Source organism: Benincasa hispida, chromosome 9 (genome assembly GCF_009727055.1).
Source record: "Benincasa hispida cultivar B227 chromosome 9, ASM972705v1, whole genome shotgun sequence".
Lineage (NCBI taxonomy): Eukaryota > Viridiplantae > Streptophyta > Magnoliopsida > Cucurbitales > Cucurbitaceae > Benincasa > Benincasa hispida.
In genome coordinates, this window is record NC_052357.1 from 67,111,462 (window position 1) to 67,126,175 (window position 14,714).

The following is a 14,714-nucleotide window of genomic DNA, read 5'->3' on the forward strand; positions in this document are numbered from 1 at the left end:
ATCCATTAGGGATACTCGGGAGGGTAGTCTAAGGATAGGATCTAGGCTTGGGAAGTCAGATCAAAATCTAAGCTTGGGAGAGTCAGATTAGATCACATAATATGAAAGATAGGTGCTTAGGAATGAGCATTATTTGTTATTAATGCATCGCATGCATCCTAGAGATAGGATACGATTGTATGCAGTCACCTTGATTTCATGCATCTTGCATCAACGCATAGGACAAGAGTAGAGACTTAGGGATAAGCTCTATGGACACTTTTGCATGCAACATGCGTCCTAGAATTAGGAGCACTGGAAAATAACTTACCGTGCATGGTTGTAACATGATCGCATAGTCTGATGCTGACTAAGGTTCCCTTGCGGCCGCTCTTAAGGGTTACAATGAAAAAATCTCCGCATTTTATCTATTTTCCATTCATTTATTCCATGTCAAGGTTTGTCGCATTTCTACCTCTCATGCATATTCTCATTGCGTTAATAGATAGGAGTAGGAGTAGGATTAATTGAACAACAACCCCTCCATTCTTTTATTTATACCGCCGCATGCACAATCACCGCAAACATATAGTACAAGCCTCTATGTTCGACCTCGGATTACCCAAGAAACTTGCGTTCATGTTATACTTGGCGTGAACGCAAGAAAACTTGTGGCAGGATGCATGGTCATCGCATACATTGTTGGCGCATTTTCATTCCAACGCATGATGATCGACGCATGACTATCAACGCATATTTTAGGAACATGCATCGCATATACATCCAGCGAATCTTGGTTGTCGAGTAAAATTGACTTCTAATTTTCATGCATCAAGTTTTTGGCGCCGTTTCTGGGGACTTGGCAACTAAATGTTTGTAAGTATTGTGTCTCTGCAAGCAAACTCTTTATCTTGGGTGTATTGCAGCTTGTGCGACCAGGTTGCAAACAGCATTAAGTGTAGGCGATGCGCTGAAAGCCAATGTTGACCCTAAGGTAGAAGGGCAATCAGTCGCAAAAGAGTTGAATGTGATTCTAAGCACATGACGGTCGCATGCACCCAACAATTTTCGGAAGTTCCAAGGGTTAGGGCAACTTGACCCAAGCAGTTGAGAGCAATCTCCTGCACGGAAGACTCCTTGCGGTGATAGCACTCTTATTTTTCCAGGGACGTCTTCTACTCTATTTTTACTTTGCTTTCTTAGTATAGGTTATTTGTTTTATTTTTATTGTTATTTTGGATATATGGTTGCTTCCTTGGTTTTGGGTACGTTTGCTCTTGTAGGTGCAACAATAAGTCTCCTCGATTCGTAGATCAACGGAAGAATTCTTTTCAACTTTCAATGCAAGGCTTCAATCGCGTGGATTCCAACGCATGAGCGCATGCGTTGTTCCACCTAAGGTCTTTTCTTGTTATCTTGTATGCCTTATCCTTTTGAAATTCTCTTTTTCCTAATTGTGTTGTTTTGCGATGTTCTATGATGGTACGTATAATTCACCGCATTTTCTAACTAATCAACGCAAGGCATTCTTTACTTTTATTAGCTTCTTCAAATTTTGAAAGTCTTAAGTTTTATTTTGTGCAAACCTATGTTCAAACATTTATTATCACATTCTGGTAATTTTCTTTTAGCTTTGCAGTGAGAACGCTTCCAACCTCTAAGTTTGAAGGTGGCAGCGGTCTCGGAGAATTGCGTTCATTATATTGCGATCATTTGAAAGAAAAAAAAATTGAAGTGAGATTTTGGGAATAATAACTCCACTGTCAACGCAATGGGAAAACCCATGTTGATAAGAGTTAAGTTGTGAAAGGCACTTGCTTGAAGTTGGATGTCTGCATGACATACGTGGGGGCAAGCCAAAACGAAGGCAAGTCGCCAGGATCAGCGCATTAGTGCAACTCCTCTGTCCGACTCAAGCCAAAACAAACGAGACAAGAGTTGAGTTGAATGTGGAACACAACCGAAGTTGGATGCCTACATGACACACGTAAGAGTAAGCCAAAACGAAAGGCGTAACCAGGTTCAATGCCGCATTTGAATAAGCCATCGCAAATTTTTGAAGTATTTTGAATGAGCGCAATCTCAGAAGCTAAACGCAAAATTGCATTGAATGAATAAAGAGTTTTTGAGCAAAGGCTTGCCGGATCTAAACTTGGAAAAGATCTTTTTGAAGAAGCAGCCAAGTGGAGGAAAGCATTGCGATGATGGTTAAAGGTGTGTGTAAATTATATTCTAAGAAGCTGGTCATCGCAAAGGAAAGCATGAATGAGAATTAGAATTTCTTGAGTATAACGCATGCTTGAGGACAAGCATGATTTTAAGTTTGGGGGTGGCGTTCATTTCACCTACCATGCCGTTGGTGGTAAAGGTTCATAAAGGACAAACGCGTCGAACGTCAAACCCAGAGCAGTCCAATTAATGTTGTCGGCGGTCCAAACTCTATAAATAGAAGCTGATGAGCATAATTCCAATCATCCAGGGAGGATCCTTGTGAATCGGGGACTTTCCCCGCGATCCAGACAAAATGCGTGAGAAGACGCTGAGAGTTCATCAATCATGTCTTAAGTGACAACCAAAATGGCCTGTAGTATATGGATATAGAAGGGAAACCTTATCGTGGTAACACTATGGACGCGACCCGCTTTGTGGAATAGTTACAAATATTGTGACTTGTCACAGATGATCTGATCCTGATCATTCGTGTAGGGGACATGCGAGCAGGGGCGTCCTATACAAAGAGTTTGTATAAGACCTGACCTTGAAGTGTTAACGTCTCGTCATATAACTCCGTTCATGACAGAGACTTCACTTCACTAGGATGACCATAGGTAACATGACCTCAATCCTGAGTGAGTTGGGAACTCTTGCAATTGAGGGTGGTTCTTTGATTTGCATGGGCGCGAGTGGCCAGAGCACCAACTCAAACCTACTACTTTGGGGATTTGTCTGATTTGGGAGTTGGGAAANGATGACCATAGGTAACATGACCTCAATCCTGAGTGAGTTGGGAACTCCTGCCATTGAAGGCGATCCTTTGATTTGCATGGGTAGGAGTGGTCAGAGCGCCGACTTAAACTTACCACTTTGGGGATTCATCTGATTTAGGAGCTGGGAACTTAGCTTCACAAGATGGAGTTCACTTCTTCCCCGAAGTAGGGGTAAGTAGATAGATTACTCTCTTAAGGGCTGATCCCGAGGCTTGAACGATGTGGTGCCACATACCTTCTCATGGCCCGAGAGGTGTTCACACATAGTAGGACTATGTTGTATTGTTCATTAGAGGGATTAGTGGTACTTAAGGAGTAAGATGTAACTTCAAGGGCAAAACGGTAAATTGGCCAGCTGTACTTACAAGCATCTGTGAAGGGTCATCATATTGATGATTGGTTATATCCGATGGCTATAGAAATATATCTATGGTAAGAAGAGTTCAATTGTCGGTCTTTAGTGGAATGCCTGGCATTAACGGATGGTGGATATCGTGGCTAAAGAGTTTAGTCAATTATTCACGTACTATTGGAGCTTCAAGCCATAGGTCCATAAGGTCTCCTTGGTCGCTTGAGAATTAGTTTTTGGGTCAGTTTGAAATATTCAAATTGACAAGAGGGAGTTCGATTATGTATGATATAATTGAACTAGTTAATTATGTATGATATAATTAACTTTATGTATGAGATACATTAATTTGGAGAAAATTGGATATAAACATGATTTATATCTAGTGGAGGAAAAATACTATGATTAATATATGATAATAATCCATAAGTTATGAATATAATGTGATTATATTCATTGTCTATTGATTGGACGGTTAAGGGATAATAGGTCGGCGTCTCTTCTGTTTTCATAACGGATGAGTAAGTTAAAGAATCACTTTGAGACGCTTAAATAGCCCACGGTGTGTTAAACATTGAAGTTGAAGTGTGTTATCGCTTAGTAAAACTTGTGCCTATACGATAATGCTTGAACGATCGTTTACCTATATGATAGTGCTGAGCGATCGCTTAACGTTTACACCCGCACGCACTATTTACTAAACGATTGTTTACCTTTTCCTAAGTGATCGTTTAGCGCCCGACATTTACTAAACGATCGTATAGACGCAATCGTCTAGATCGCTTACCTTTTCCTACACGATTGTATACTTCACCTAGACGATCAAGCATTTTGTCTATACGATAGACGAGTCTTTCTCCCACTTGCTTGATCATTGTATACGATCTTCCTTCCTCCTCCCCTCTACCAAATTTGAACAAAGCTCACTCTTTAGATTCTCACTCCAAGAATACTGAGGGCTTTGAGTGGTTGTGTCGTCCCCATTTCCTTCTATTCGTGTGGAGACTGTTCGAGGTAGACGATTAGGATTTGTTGAGCGATAGCTTACCGTTTCGGCGAAAGCGAGATTTGTTGTGAAGAATAAGTCTTCAACTGGAATGATCTCTTGATCTCTTATTTATTGTTTCTTTGAGCATACCAATAATTTTGCGTTATGAATGCGTATTAGTATGTTCGAATGTATATGTGGAAATTCTGTCACAATGAATTGGAAAGATCCGCTTCCGCTCGTAGGTACTCTTGAATAAGAGTTCCTTCAACTATAGCATACATCCATACATACATTGAACCATATATTATAACAATTATAATATAAATGATACATAGATATGTTATTGACGCATGCATGCATATATTATAAAATTTATATTATATGATGCATGAGCATGCTATAAAATTAAATCATGCATCTAAAATTGTAACATTTATAATATGATGCATGAAATTAAATGCATAACCTATTGTGGGATTTTATACTATATGACATACCTTATGGCATATAATAATAAACTTAAATCATACATCACATGTATAATATAAAAGCAATTAATGGACCGGGATTGGACACCTATTAAAAAAAACTAACTATTACAAGATAATTATCCATCCGGTTCGAAATAGGTGAACTGGGCCTTGAACCGTTTTAACCATACTAGGAACCGGTCCAAATGAACCTAAACAGCTCAAACTGAAGAACCCACAAATCGAACCGAATCAGCAGACCACGGACCATGCACGAACCAAAGCTGAACTAGAGCTGGAACTCGTGAAAACTCGATCTCGGAGCATCACGACGTCGTGCCCTAGCATCATCATGCTATGAAGTTTTCCTTCATTCGTCGCATCGCAGCGTTGTGACACTAGGGCACAGCGTCATGATGCTACTGTACAGTTTCGAACAACTTCGGAACTCCATGGAAAACACCTCGAATTCTCCAGAAAATGGTCGGGAACATCACGAACGACTCAACAAACAAAAAATACATACTCTATCGCAATTAATGCCCCAAAAATGGGCCCTTACAAAACCAATTTTATAAATAAAGTGATGAATCTAAATGCTCAATCCCGAAAACATCCATTAATGCATACCACATTCAACAAAGAATTCATCATATGAAATATACATAATGATTAACCACCATAAAAGTAAAATTAAATTTTGAAGTTTTGAAAAAGAAAAAAAAAAATTGGGCCATAAACCTCGCTCTGATACCAATTGAAGGATCCATGTGAAGGGTCCGCAATGGAAATGAATCGTCCCAATTCCTAAAATTTCACAGAATACTAATTTTATAGATAACAAAACAAAAATTTATACATTTAACAAATATAATACAACACGTTTTTAACAAAAATACAAGAAGAATAAATTAGGGTTCATAACCCTTACCTTTGAAGAACAATCTTCAATGGATTCTATCGAACCGGTGAACACCACCATGAATGGCTACCTCGGTATTCTCTAGATGAGAATCCATGAGGAGTGGGGTTCTGACAATATTGGTGAGGGAAAAAGAAAGGAGCAAGAAGAGGAAGAAGTAAATGATTGGGAGAGAACGTGAGATTTATAGAAAAACTTTATTCTGTTAGAGCACCCAGAGGAAGAGAAAAGAATAAAACCCATATGTTAGAAAAACTCTTCCCACTAACGTAGTAGAGAGAAAGAACGGGGAGGAAGTTACAACTCTTTTCTAAAAAATTCAAAAAATAAATAAATCAATATTTATTTATTTTTTTAATAAATTATTTAATATATATTCATATGATAAGTACCTTATCGTATAATATATATTAAACTATATATTATATCAAATATAACATATAACCTATAATTTTAATATTATCGTATAATTGCTAAATTATGAAAATGCATGCTTGTTTGCTAAGATTAATTGAATTATAGTGTTTCAATATCTTAATTGCTTCCGCATGTTAATTGTTAACTCCAACAGGACGCGCGGTTGGTGGTGAGCTACGAGAGAGAGGAAGAAAGAAAAAAAGTTGGAGGTTGAAGAAGAAAGCACTCGGAGGGTGGTAGAGGAGGGTTTTGGGACCACTGAGTCATGTATCTGGTATACGAGTATGAAGTCGTGGACCCCAGTCCACGACTTCCTAGTTAATGCAGCATGTTAGACATGTGACAATCGTCAGGTGGCAGGTCAGCAGATGGTCACGTGATGTGTGGAGAGAAGTCGTGGACCTCAACTGCGATTTAGCTTTAAATCATAGACCGGATATACGTGTTATGTGCTTACTCAGCACTCATGGACCCGACCCACGATTTCACTACCCTATTTTTGTCATTTCTTTCAATTAAACTCTATTTTTGTCAATAAATATTAAATAACATTATTTTAAACAAAAATTCGCCTAAAATACAAGGACTAAATATTTGACTAAAAAGTCAAAAGAAGATGCTCGACATGGGAATCTTTAAAACCTATGTTCCAATAGGCAACCAAAACTCTTGAGATGTCATGCAACAAAATCGATACGCTTATGAGCATTTTACACTACAACAACACAAATGGGTAATTTAGATGTTCATTCTATGGAAAATTTTGGATTTTCATGAAATAAGTCACCTTAGTTCACTTTTATAAAAATAATAATAATAAAATTAAGATATACTCTCAACTTCAACCTATGATTTATTTGTTTGCTATCTACTTATTGGTACGTTTTCAAAATCCAAATCAAAATTTGAAAATTAAAAGAAGTTTTTAATTATTTGTAGAGAAACAAAAGCTAAAAATAAAAATGATACTCTTTTTTAATTATTATTATTATTACTTCTACTAATGTTTTATTTTAGTATAACTTCATGGACACAAGGAAGAGGGATCAAACTTTCCACCTCTAAGATGAAAGACATGTCAATTATCAATTCAGCTAAGCTCACTTTTTCTTCTAATGTTTTAATATATCAACTTCAAATTTTTGTAGAACGGTAACTAATTAATTAACTAACAATCATGTTATATAAAGTTAAATATATTTTAATAAATACATGGACACCATATTGTTACTAGTTGCTAGTGGCGAATCTATGAAGAAGTTGGGGCAAGTGCCCCTCAAATGCTCATGTTTTTTAAAATATATTCACTTAGGGGAAAATTATTATTATTATCGAGTCAATTTCGAGGGATAAAATTTAAGACGTACTAAAATCACATAAATTAAAAATTGGACATTTAAAATGACTAAAATTAAATAAACCTAAAATACTTATGCCAAAAATTGTTTTATTAAACTGTTAAGACAAATATACACTATAAAATTTAGATACCAAAATAATGCCATTTTAAAATTTAATTGGAAAGAATAGATGAAATTATCAACAAATGTAGACGTTGATATATATTTATGATTTAAATAAAACGAAATAAAAAATATCTAAATTAATAAATAAATATTTTACACTTTTAAAATAACTTAAATACTAGTTATAATATTACATTAACGGTAGGTTGCATTTTTTTCTTTACATTTCATCGAATTTATAGGGTATAATAAAAATGTCAATTCACCTCTTATATTAATATTAGAAATTTAAACTCATAGATTTAAATGTCGCGGAAATTTTAATACTTTGTTGGATTCAAATCTCTTACAGAGGTATATGCAATGCTGAACCATGCTTGCTTACTTTTGGATTTTTTTTTTTTTTTCTCATATTCAAAGTTGAATAAGTAAATAAATAAACCAAAGTTTTGTCGATGATTATTTTATACAAACATTTTGCCCTTAGCATTAGTCAAGGTCAGCTTATCATATGAATCTTCTTCTACAGTTTTAAAACCGAATAAATTTTCGAAAGCATTGAAAATTGTTATTAACGTCATTTAAAGAAAATAAATAAAATTTCTTTGATGGACTAATGATGAAATTAATCAATTTAATAATATAAATTAATGATAATGGATAACATAATCAAAGTTTAATTAGATAATATCAAACGTGGCCACCACCGGCATATCTCTCTCAATCGTAAGTCAACTCCAACGCCACTGAAATTTCTGGTTCTTCCCTTCAACCAAAAGCCTCCTCGTCTCGCAATTTTTTCCCTAATTTTTTTTAACCAATTTGAAAAGAAATTGGAATTTCATCAACCGACCTGTTGATAATTCGAATTATGGCAATCAGGAAGAAGAATCACGTTCTCACTTGTCAATTCTTGTTACTTTTGTTGCCACTGCCGCCGCCGCCGCCGGCCGCCGCGCAGGAGACCGGAGCTGGAACCATACCGGTATCATCGGAGCCGGAGGTTAGTAAAAACATGGCGATTGCATTCGTTTCGCTGATTTCCGCCTTCTTTATACTTGGCATCGTTTCCATTTACACGCGCCGCTGCAGAGAGAGGAGGTTAAGAGATGTTGGCATCGGAATAGGTGGCGGCGGTGGCGTGCCGTGGAGGCCGTCGCGTGGACTTGATCAGGCATTCATTGCAACATTTCCAACTTTTGTGTACTCGACGGTGAAAGGGCTGAAAATCGGGAAAAGCTCACTGGAATGCGCCGTTTGTTTGAATGAATTTGAAAATAGCGATATGTTGCGATTGATCCCAAAGTGTAGCCATGTTTTTCACTCGGATTGTGTTGATGCTTGGTTAGTTTCACACTCGACTTGCCCTGTTTGCAGAGCTAATCTCTGTCCTAAACCTGGTGAAGTGACATTGTCCATCGTTAATTTTGATCCGTCCACCGGCTCAGAAATAATCGGAATCGAACGGTCCCGCCACCGTCGCTATCGCCGACGCCGAACCACGTGTCGATTCCGGTCGTCGAAGACCGCCGTGCCGGGGAAGGAGTGGCAACGGAGACGACAAATGTGACGAATCCAAGTCCGATGGCGAACCGGAGTACTCCGACTCGGTCGAGGTCGTTGGATGGCGGTTGAGCGGAATATTCCAGCGGTCTAATTCGACCGGGCATGAGCGGTTCACTTTGCGATTTGCCGGAGCCTGTTCGGAGTCAGCTAATGAACTCGACGCTGAACCGGACCAGAAGCTGGGCGGAGTTGCCGAGAGTGCAGAGTTTGCGACGGGGATATCGAGGTGGAACCGGAGAAAACGGCGGGTGGAGGAATTTCCTACAGCGGACGTTTTCGGTGCCGGCTCCTATCGTCGAAAGGGCTGCCGGAGCCGGGCGGTCTCCGGGGATGAGGACTTCGGCGACCGGTCGTTTGCCCGGCTGAGGCCGAGTGGAAATGGTCCGAGTACGGCGGCGGATTAGCTTTAGAGTTTTGAGGTTTTGACTGGTCAAGACTCGAGAATCCATTTGGTACATAGTGATTTTGGGTTTTTTTTTTCTTTTTCCTTTTCTTTTCTTTTTGAAAGTTAATGAAATTTGTAAATATACATTTCAAATTTTTTTAAAAAATTTACTGTCCGAGTAAAAAATTAAAATTAAAATAACCCTAACAAATCTTTTTTTTAGTAGAATAATTGAGAAAATGCATGCTAAAATTGAACCAGAAGTGATTATGTTATAAAATTATAAATTCATAATTGAAATTGGGACCAAAGAGGTATCGTTTCTAGTGATTCGTTAACTTTCTTTTTATTAATATTTGGAAATGATATTCCTTTCACTACTCATTCAAATCCATAAATCAATTTTGTCAGGTCTAAAGTTTTAAAAACTTTCTCATTCCATGACCAAAGAGAAGAAACTTCTATTCTATATTTTCTCTGAGTCATTTTCTTGATAATAGATGAAGAAATTAGACATTCAATATTCTATATATATATATATATATATATATATATATATATATTGTTACCTTTTTTAGATTTTTATGTTATTTCAAGGAAATGAAGAGGAATGAGGAATCTTTGTCTCGATATTTACCTACCCATTAAAGCAAGAGGATATTCTTTGATTCTTGAAGACTAAAACCCACCAAATTGCCAACTATATATTCTTTGAATGATTTTTATGATTTGGAATCTTTTATTTTGCCCAATGATGAGTAAAGAGGGAAAGAACTATTTATTCGATCTAATTTAGTAATTAGTATTGTGACTTTTTAAAAAACTTTAAAGATTGATTTTAAGATGGAGTGTGAACTCATCGAAATATCTTTTACTTTGCTCAAACTCCATATTTTTTTAGTAGACTAATAGTTGTTATGGTTTATTTTTTAATGTAGTTAAAAATATTTTTTAGTTATTAAGAGAAGAAACTGAGGTCAAATCTTATAGTGAATATTTACTTCATCACTATATAACAATGTTATAGAGTAAAACAAACTATAATTATTCAATTATTTTCAACAATCCTATATTTGATTTTTGGGACAAAACTCTTCTTGGTCTGGCTTTACTTTTTCCCCCTTATCCCCTCATTGTGATTGATAAGAAAAAATTTAAATGAAAAGGCAAAAGAAAAAAGCCCACATACACCACTGAATTTTATCTAAAAAATTTAATGAATAATTTATGTTAAAGAACCACATAGTTACACTCGTAAAGGTACAAGACCAAAATAAAACCATAGAAAAGTCGCATATATTTGGCATATAAAAAATATATTAAAATGACTAGAAATATTTCATAATAAATAAACTTCCTCACAAAAATAAACATAGATTACCTAGCATAAAATTTGTACAAGAGATTCAAATCTTCCACACTATCTTGTTAAACTAAAAAAAAAAAAGAAAGAAAAAAGGAAAAATCTCTAGTACCTCTTAACTATTTCTAAATGAAACTATCCCAAATCAACCGCATCTTTTAAATATATATCGAGGAACATACTTGCAACAATAGTACACTGACGAAATACAAAATAACAAACATTTCTAAAAAATAATACATACCTATGAAAGCACAACATCAAAATGAGTAATTAGTTCCCTTTTTCTAAGTTCACAAGCAAGCAAAAGCATATGGCCACTTAGATGCTCATCACCCAAAATTACACATCTTCAACATTTTTAGATAACCATACTTGTTTTATAGGAACAATTTCTAAAATATCTAGAAATACTTTATAATCGGAAATGTCTTAAATTTACATAATGTTCTAATAACGTCCTTACGACTATTCATTAATTTATAATTAACTTGATTTAATTTGAACTTATATGATATTTATTTTTATTATTTAATTTTAAAAAAATTAACATCATTTTACGGTTCTATTTGTTATTTTTCTCAACAAAATAATATATGTTAATTTAAGATTTTTTATAAAATAAATACAAATGTAAATTTGAATTGTAATATCTTTCTAAAAAAAATAAAAACTACTATAATATAACCAAAGAGAATGAAGTACATAGATGATAATACTTATTTTAATTATAAAATGAAAATAAAGAAGAGTATATATATATATATATATATGAAAAAGAAAAGGTAAAAAATGTAAAAAGATGATACCTAAACAAGGGAATCTAGAAAACGCATGTTTCAGAAGGGAATCCAAAACACTTATGATACCCTCCATAAGAGGGTCCTAGAATGCCTAAAAATCTCTAGATGTCTGGACATCTTACATTACTATAAAATAAACGCAATAATCTAGATGCTCATTCCATGGGAGATTCCCAGGAAACAAACGAGCTCTTAAATTTACCCAATTTTTCAAGCCATGAACCTACTAATAATGCTCATGCCACCTTCCACTCATTTGAACCTTCTCAGAATTAAAACAAGCTAGCATCCTATCCACAGATGATAACAATGAACATCCAAGAGCAAACTATACCACTATAATATTTACATGACAAAAGAGCGACGAAGATAGAGTCAATTTCCACAAATTCCAGCTTAAAGATTTGGTTCATACTAAAGATTAAGAACACATGCAATGAAATTAAACTAACTAAAATCTCCACTCAACAAAATCACTCGTGATCAACACGCTCTCATAGACAAAAGTGACAGCCTATGGGAGAACATATTACCTTTTTAGATCCAATAGATGGCTTAAAAGTTCGGTACTACTTTTTCTTAAAGGTAATATTTTAATTTTTGTCTGAATACAGACAACTTTCGATGCTACGCTCACTAAGACATTTAACTTAAGAATATCCTATAGGGAATACAACTAGTGGCCAACATACCTCCTTCCCCAATGAAAGCTTCCAACTCCATTGCCTACGTTACATCAATCACACATTTATATATAATTGCCAACCACCCAACATGTCAATCTGTATTCAAAGTATTACATCAAACATTAGAAATTAATATATAAAATATTCGTGCCTGCCACATAAAGAAAGGATGTTTGTTCTTTTTTTAATGCTTTAAGGACATATTTGAATGAACTTTCTAAGCGCTTAAAAACATTTTCTATTTCACTTGATAAGTCAATCCAAACATGTCCTAAAATTATACTAAAAAAATTTGTTAAACATCAAAATGAAATCAATAAACAAGCAACACGGATGCAGCAAACATACCAGAAGAACGAGGGTCAAGGAAGATAACAAGGAGATGGGATGAGCATGGAATATGTTCATAGAGCACATTATGATAGCGAGAAAATAATAACAAAGAAATAGGATCAAAAAGCAAGAGCAGAAACTCCCTATACGAAAAAAAATATTAAATAAAAGCCATGATATTTCTCCTTTTACAAAAAGGGTAAATTTCATTATTAAGTGGAACAATTTTTCATAGTATAATAAGTGAAGATCTCGGGATTTCAACATTTGACTTTGAAAGACAAAACATATATCAATCACCGCTAAGATATGCTAACATTGATTTAGGTGAGACAATTTTAATCTATCTTCAGTTTCATTCCAATTAAATTACCTCTCATTAATCTGGGGGAACATAAACTGCTAAAGAACCAACTGACTAAAAATATTTTTTTTTTTCAAAAAAACATTAAAAAATCCAGCCTTTTCAATAAAAATGTCAAAATCCAATTAAATGGTACCCACCCACCAAAAGAACTAATGCACATAATGATGATGATATAGGGCTATTTTTAACTATAGAAAAATAAACTAAAATATTTACAAAATCTAGCAAATTTTAGAACTTTCAATGATAGACGTTGATAGACAGTACTGTCTATCATTGAAAGTTCTAAAATTTGCTAGATTTTGTAAATATTTTCAACAGTTTTACCATTTGAAATAATTTTCCAATAATATATCTCATCTTAGTCCCACTAAAATTCACGGCCACAAATCTTAGGAGTAATAAGAAAAACAGAATAGCAATTACACTAGCCATTTATGTTAAGACTAGTTGACGGAGTAACAAGAATAAGGATAAAACTGAGTAAAGCATTAAAATAAAACTTTTCCAATTCCTTTTTGAAACTTTCCACCCTCTGAGGCAATGGAAAGTAGCATGATCTAAAAATGCATAACCAGACAAACGAAGGCCTAGATTTATTTTAAAGCCATATGCTATACAGAAATAAAATGGAGAAAGAGAGAAGTTCATAGAGTTCTAATAGATCTAGCTAGTTAGATAGAGAGTAAATTAGCCAACATAAATATATAGCCCAACTATTGGAGATATTACTTACTCTTTTAAATATCAGAAGTTTGAATCTCGCCAACGTCCAACCCTATTTGAACACAAATAGATATAATATAATGCTAAAACACTATTTATCCTGCAAGGCTGCAACATCGGGCAGATGAAGTCAACCGTAGAGTCATAGCCGCCTCAGCCCTGTTGAAAAGAGGCAAACCTATAGCGACAAGGAGTTGAAAGATTTGTAATTTGATGATGATAATGTTTCTTCTCTACCCTTTGTGTTATTGAAAAAACATAAGAAAAAACAAAGGCTTTGATTTTCTAGACTTGACGACTTGGCACTCCTCTATAAGGATAGTAATTAATAATAACCTGTTGCAAATTTCATAAATTATACCAGTAAACACTCAAATAGTTTGCAAAAATGATTATTTTTTTAAAAAAGAAAACGGGTCTCTTTATTATTATAATATAAGTAGAGACTAGTATTCCAAAGTACAAGAGATTTATACAAAGAGCCTAAAGAGCAGACAACAAGAAAAAACCCAAGCCTACTTGAAAAGAAAAACGAGTACCACTTTAGAAATGAAATGATATCCTAGACAGTAAACTGGTAAGAGTTAAAATGCTGGAAAAATAAAAGTCTGCCAATTAAGAAAAAAGTCTTGGATTGAGAAGCCATCAAAATCTTTGTTCAAAGAGCACCAAGCCGACGCATTCCTTTTAGCTAAATCAAAGCGAAATCCCAATTTTTCTCAGCATTATGGAAAATTCTCTGATTTCTTTTGAACCAAATATCAGAAAGAATTGCCTTGACCATGTTGATCCAAAGGAGCCGAGGCTTTTTTGGTAGAAAGGGACTCGGGAGGAGATAACAAAATTAAACATCTGGAAAAAAGACCTTATTGAATTGAATACGCAATTTCCGGAATTCTCACAC

At 35.0% G+C, this 14,714-nt stretch overlaps 1 protein-coding gene across 1 annotated transcript in view; it reads left to right on the forward strand.

The window, feature by feature from the left end:
- Positions 1 to 9,948, forward strand: part of LOC120084862 — a 46,903-nt gene extending 36,955 nt beyond the window's left edge. The window contains 5 exon segments of the mRNA XM_039040676.1: positions 8,412 to 9,047; positions 9,050 to 9,199; positions 9,202 to 9,269; positions 9,271 to 9,472; positions 9,475 to 9,948. Of these exon segments, the coding sequence (XP_038896604.1) occupies positions 8,412 to 9,047; positions 9,050 to 9,199; positions 9,202 to 9,269; positions 9,271 to 9,472; positions 9,475 to 9,551 (1,133 nt within the window). The 3' untranslated portion in view covers positions 9,552 to 9,948.
- Positions 9,949 to 14,714: the final 4,766 nt, after the last annotated feature.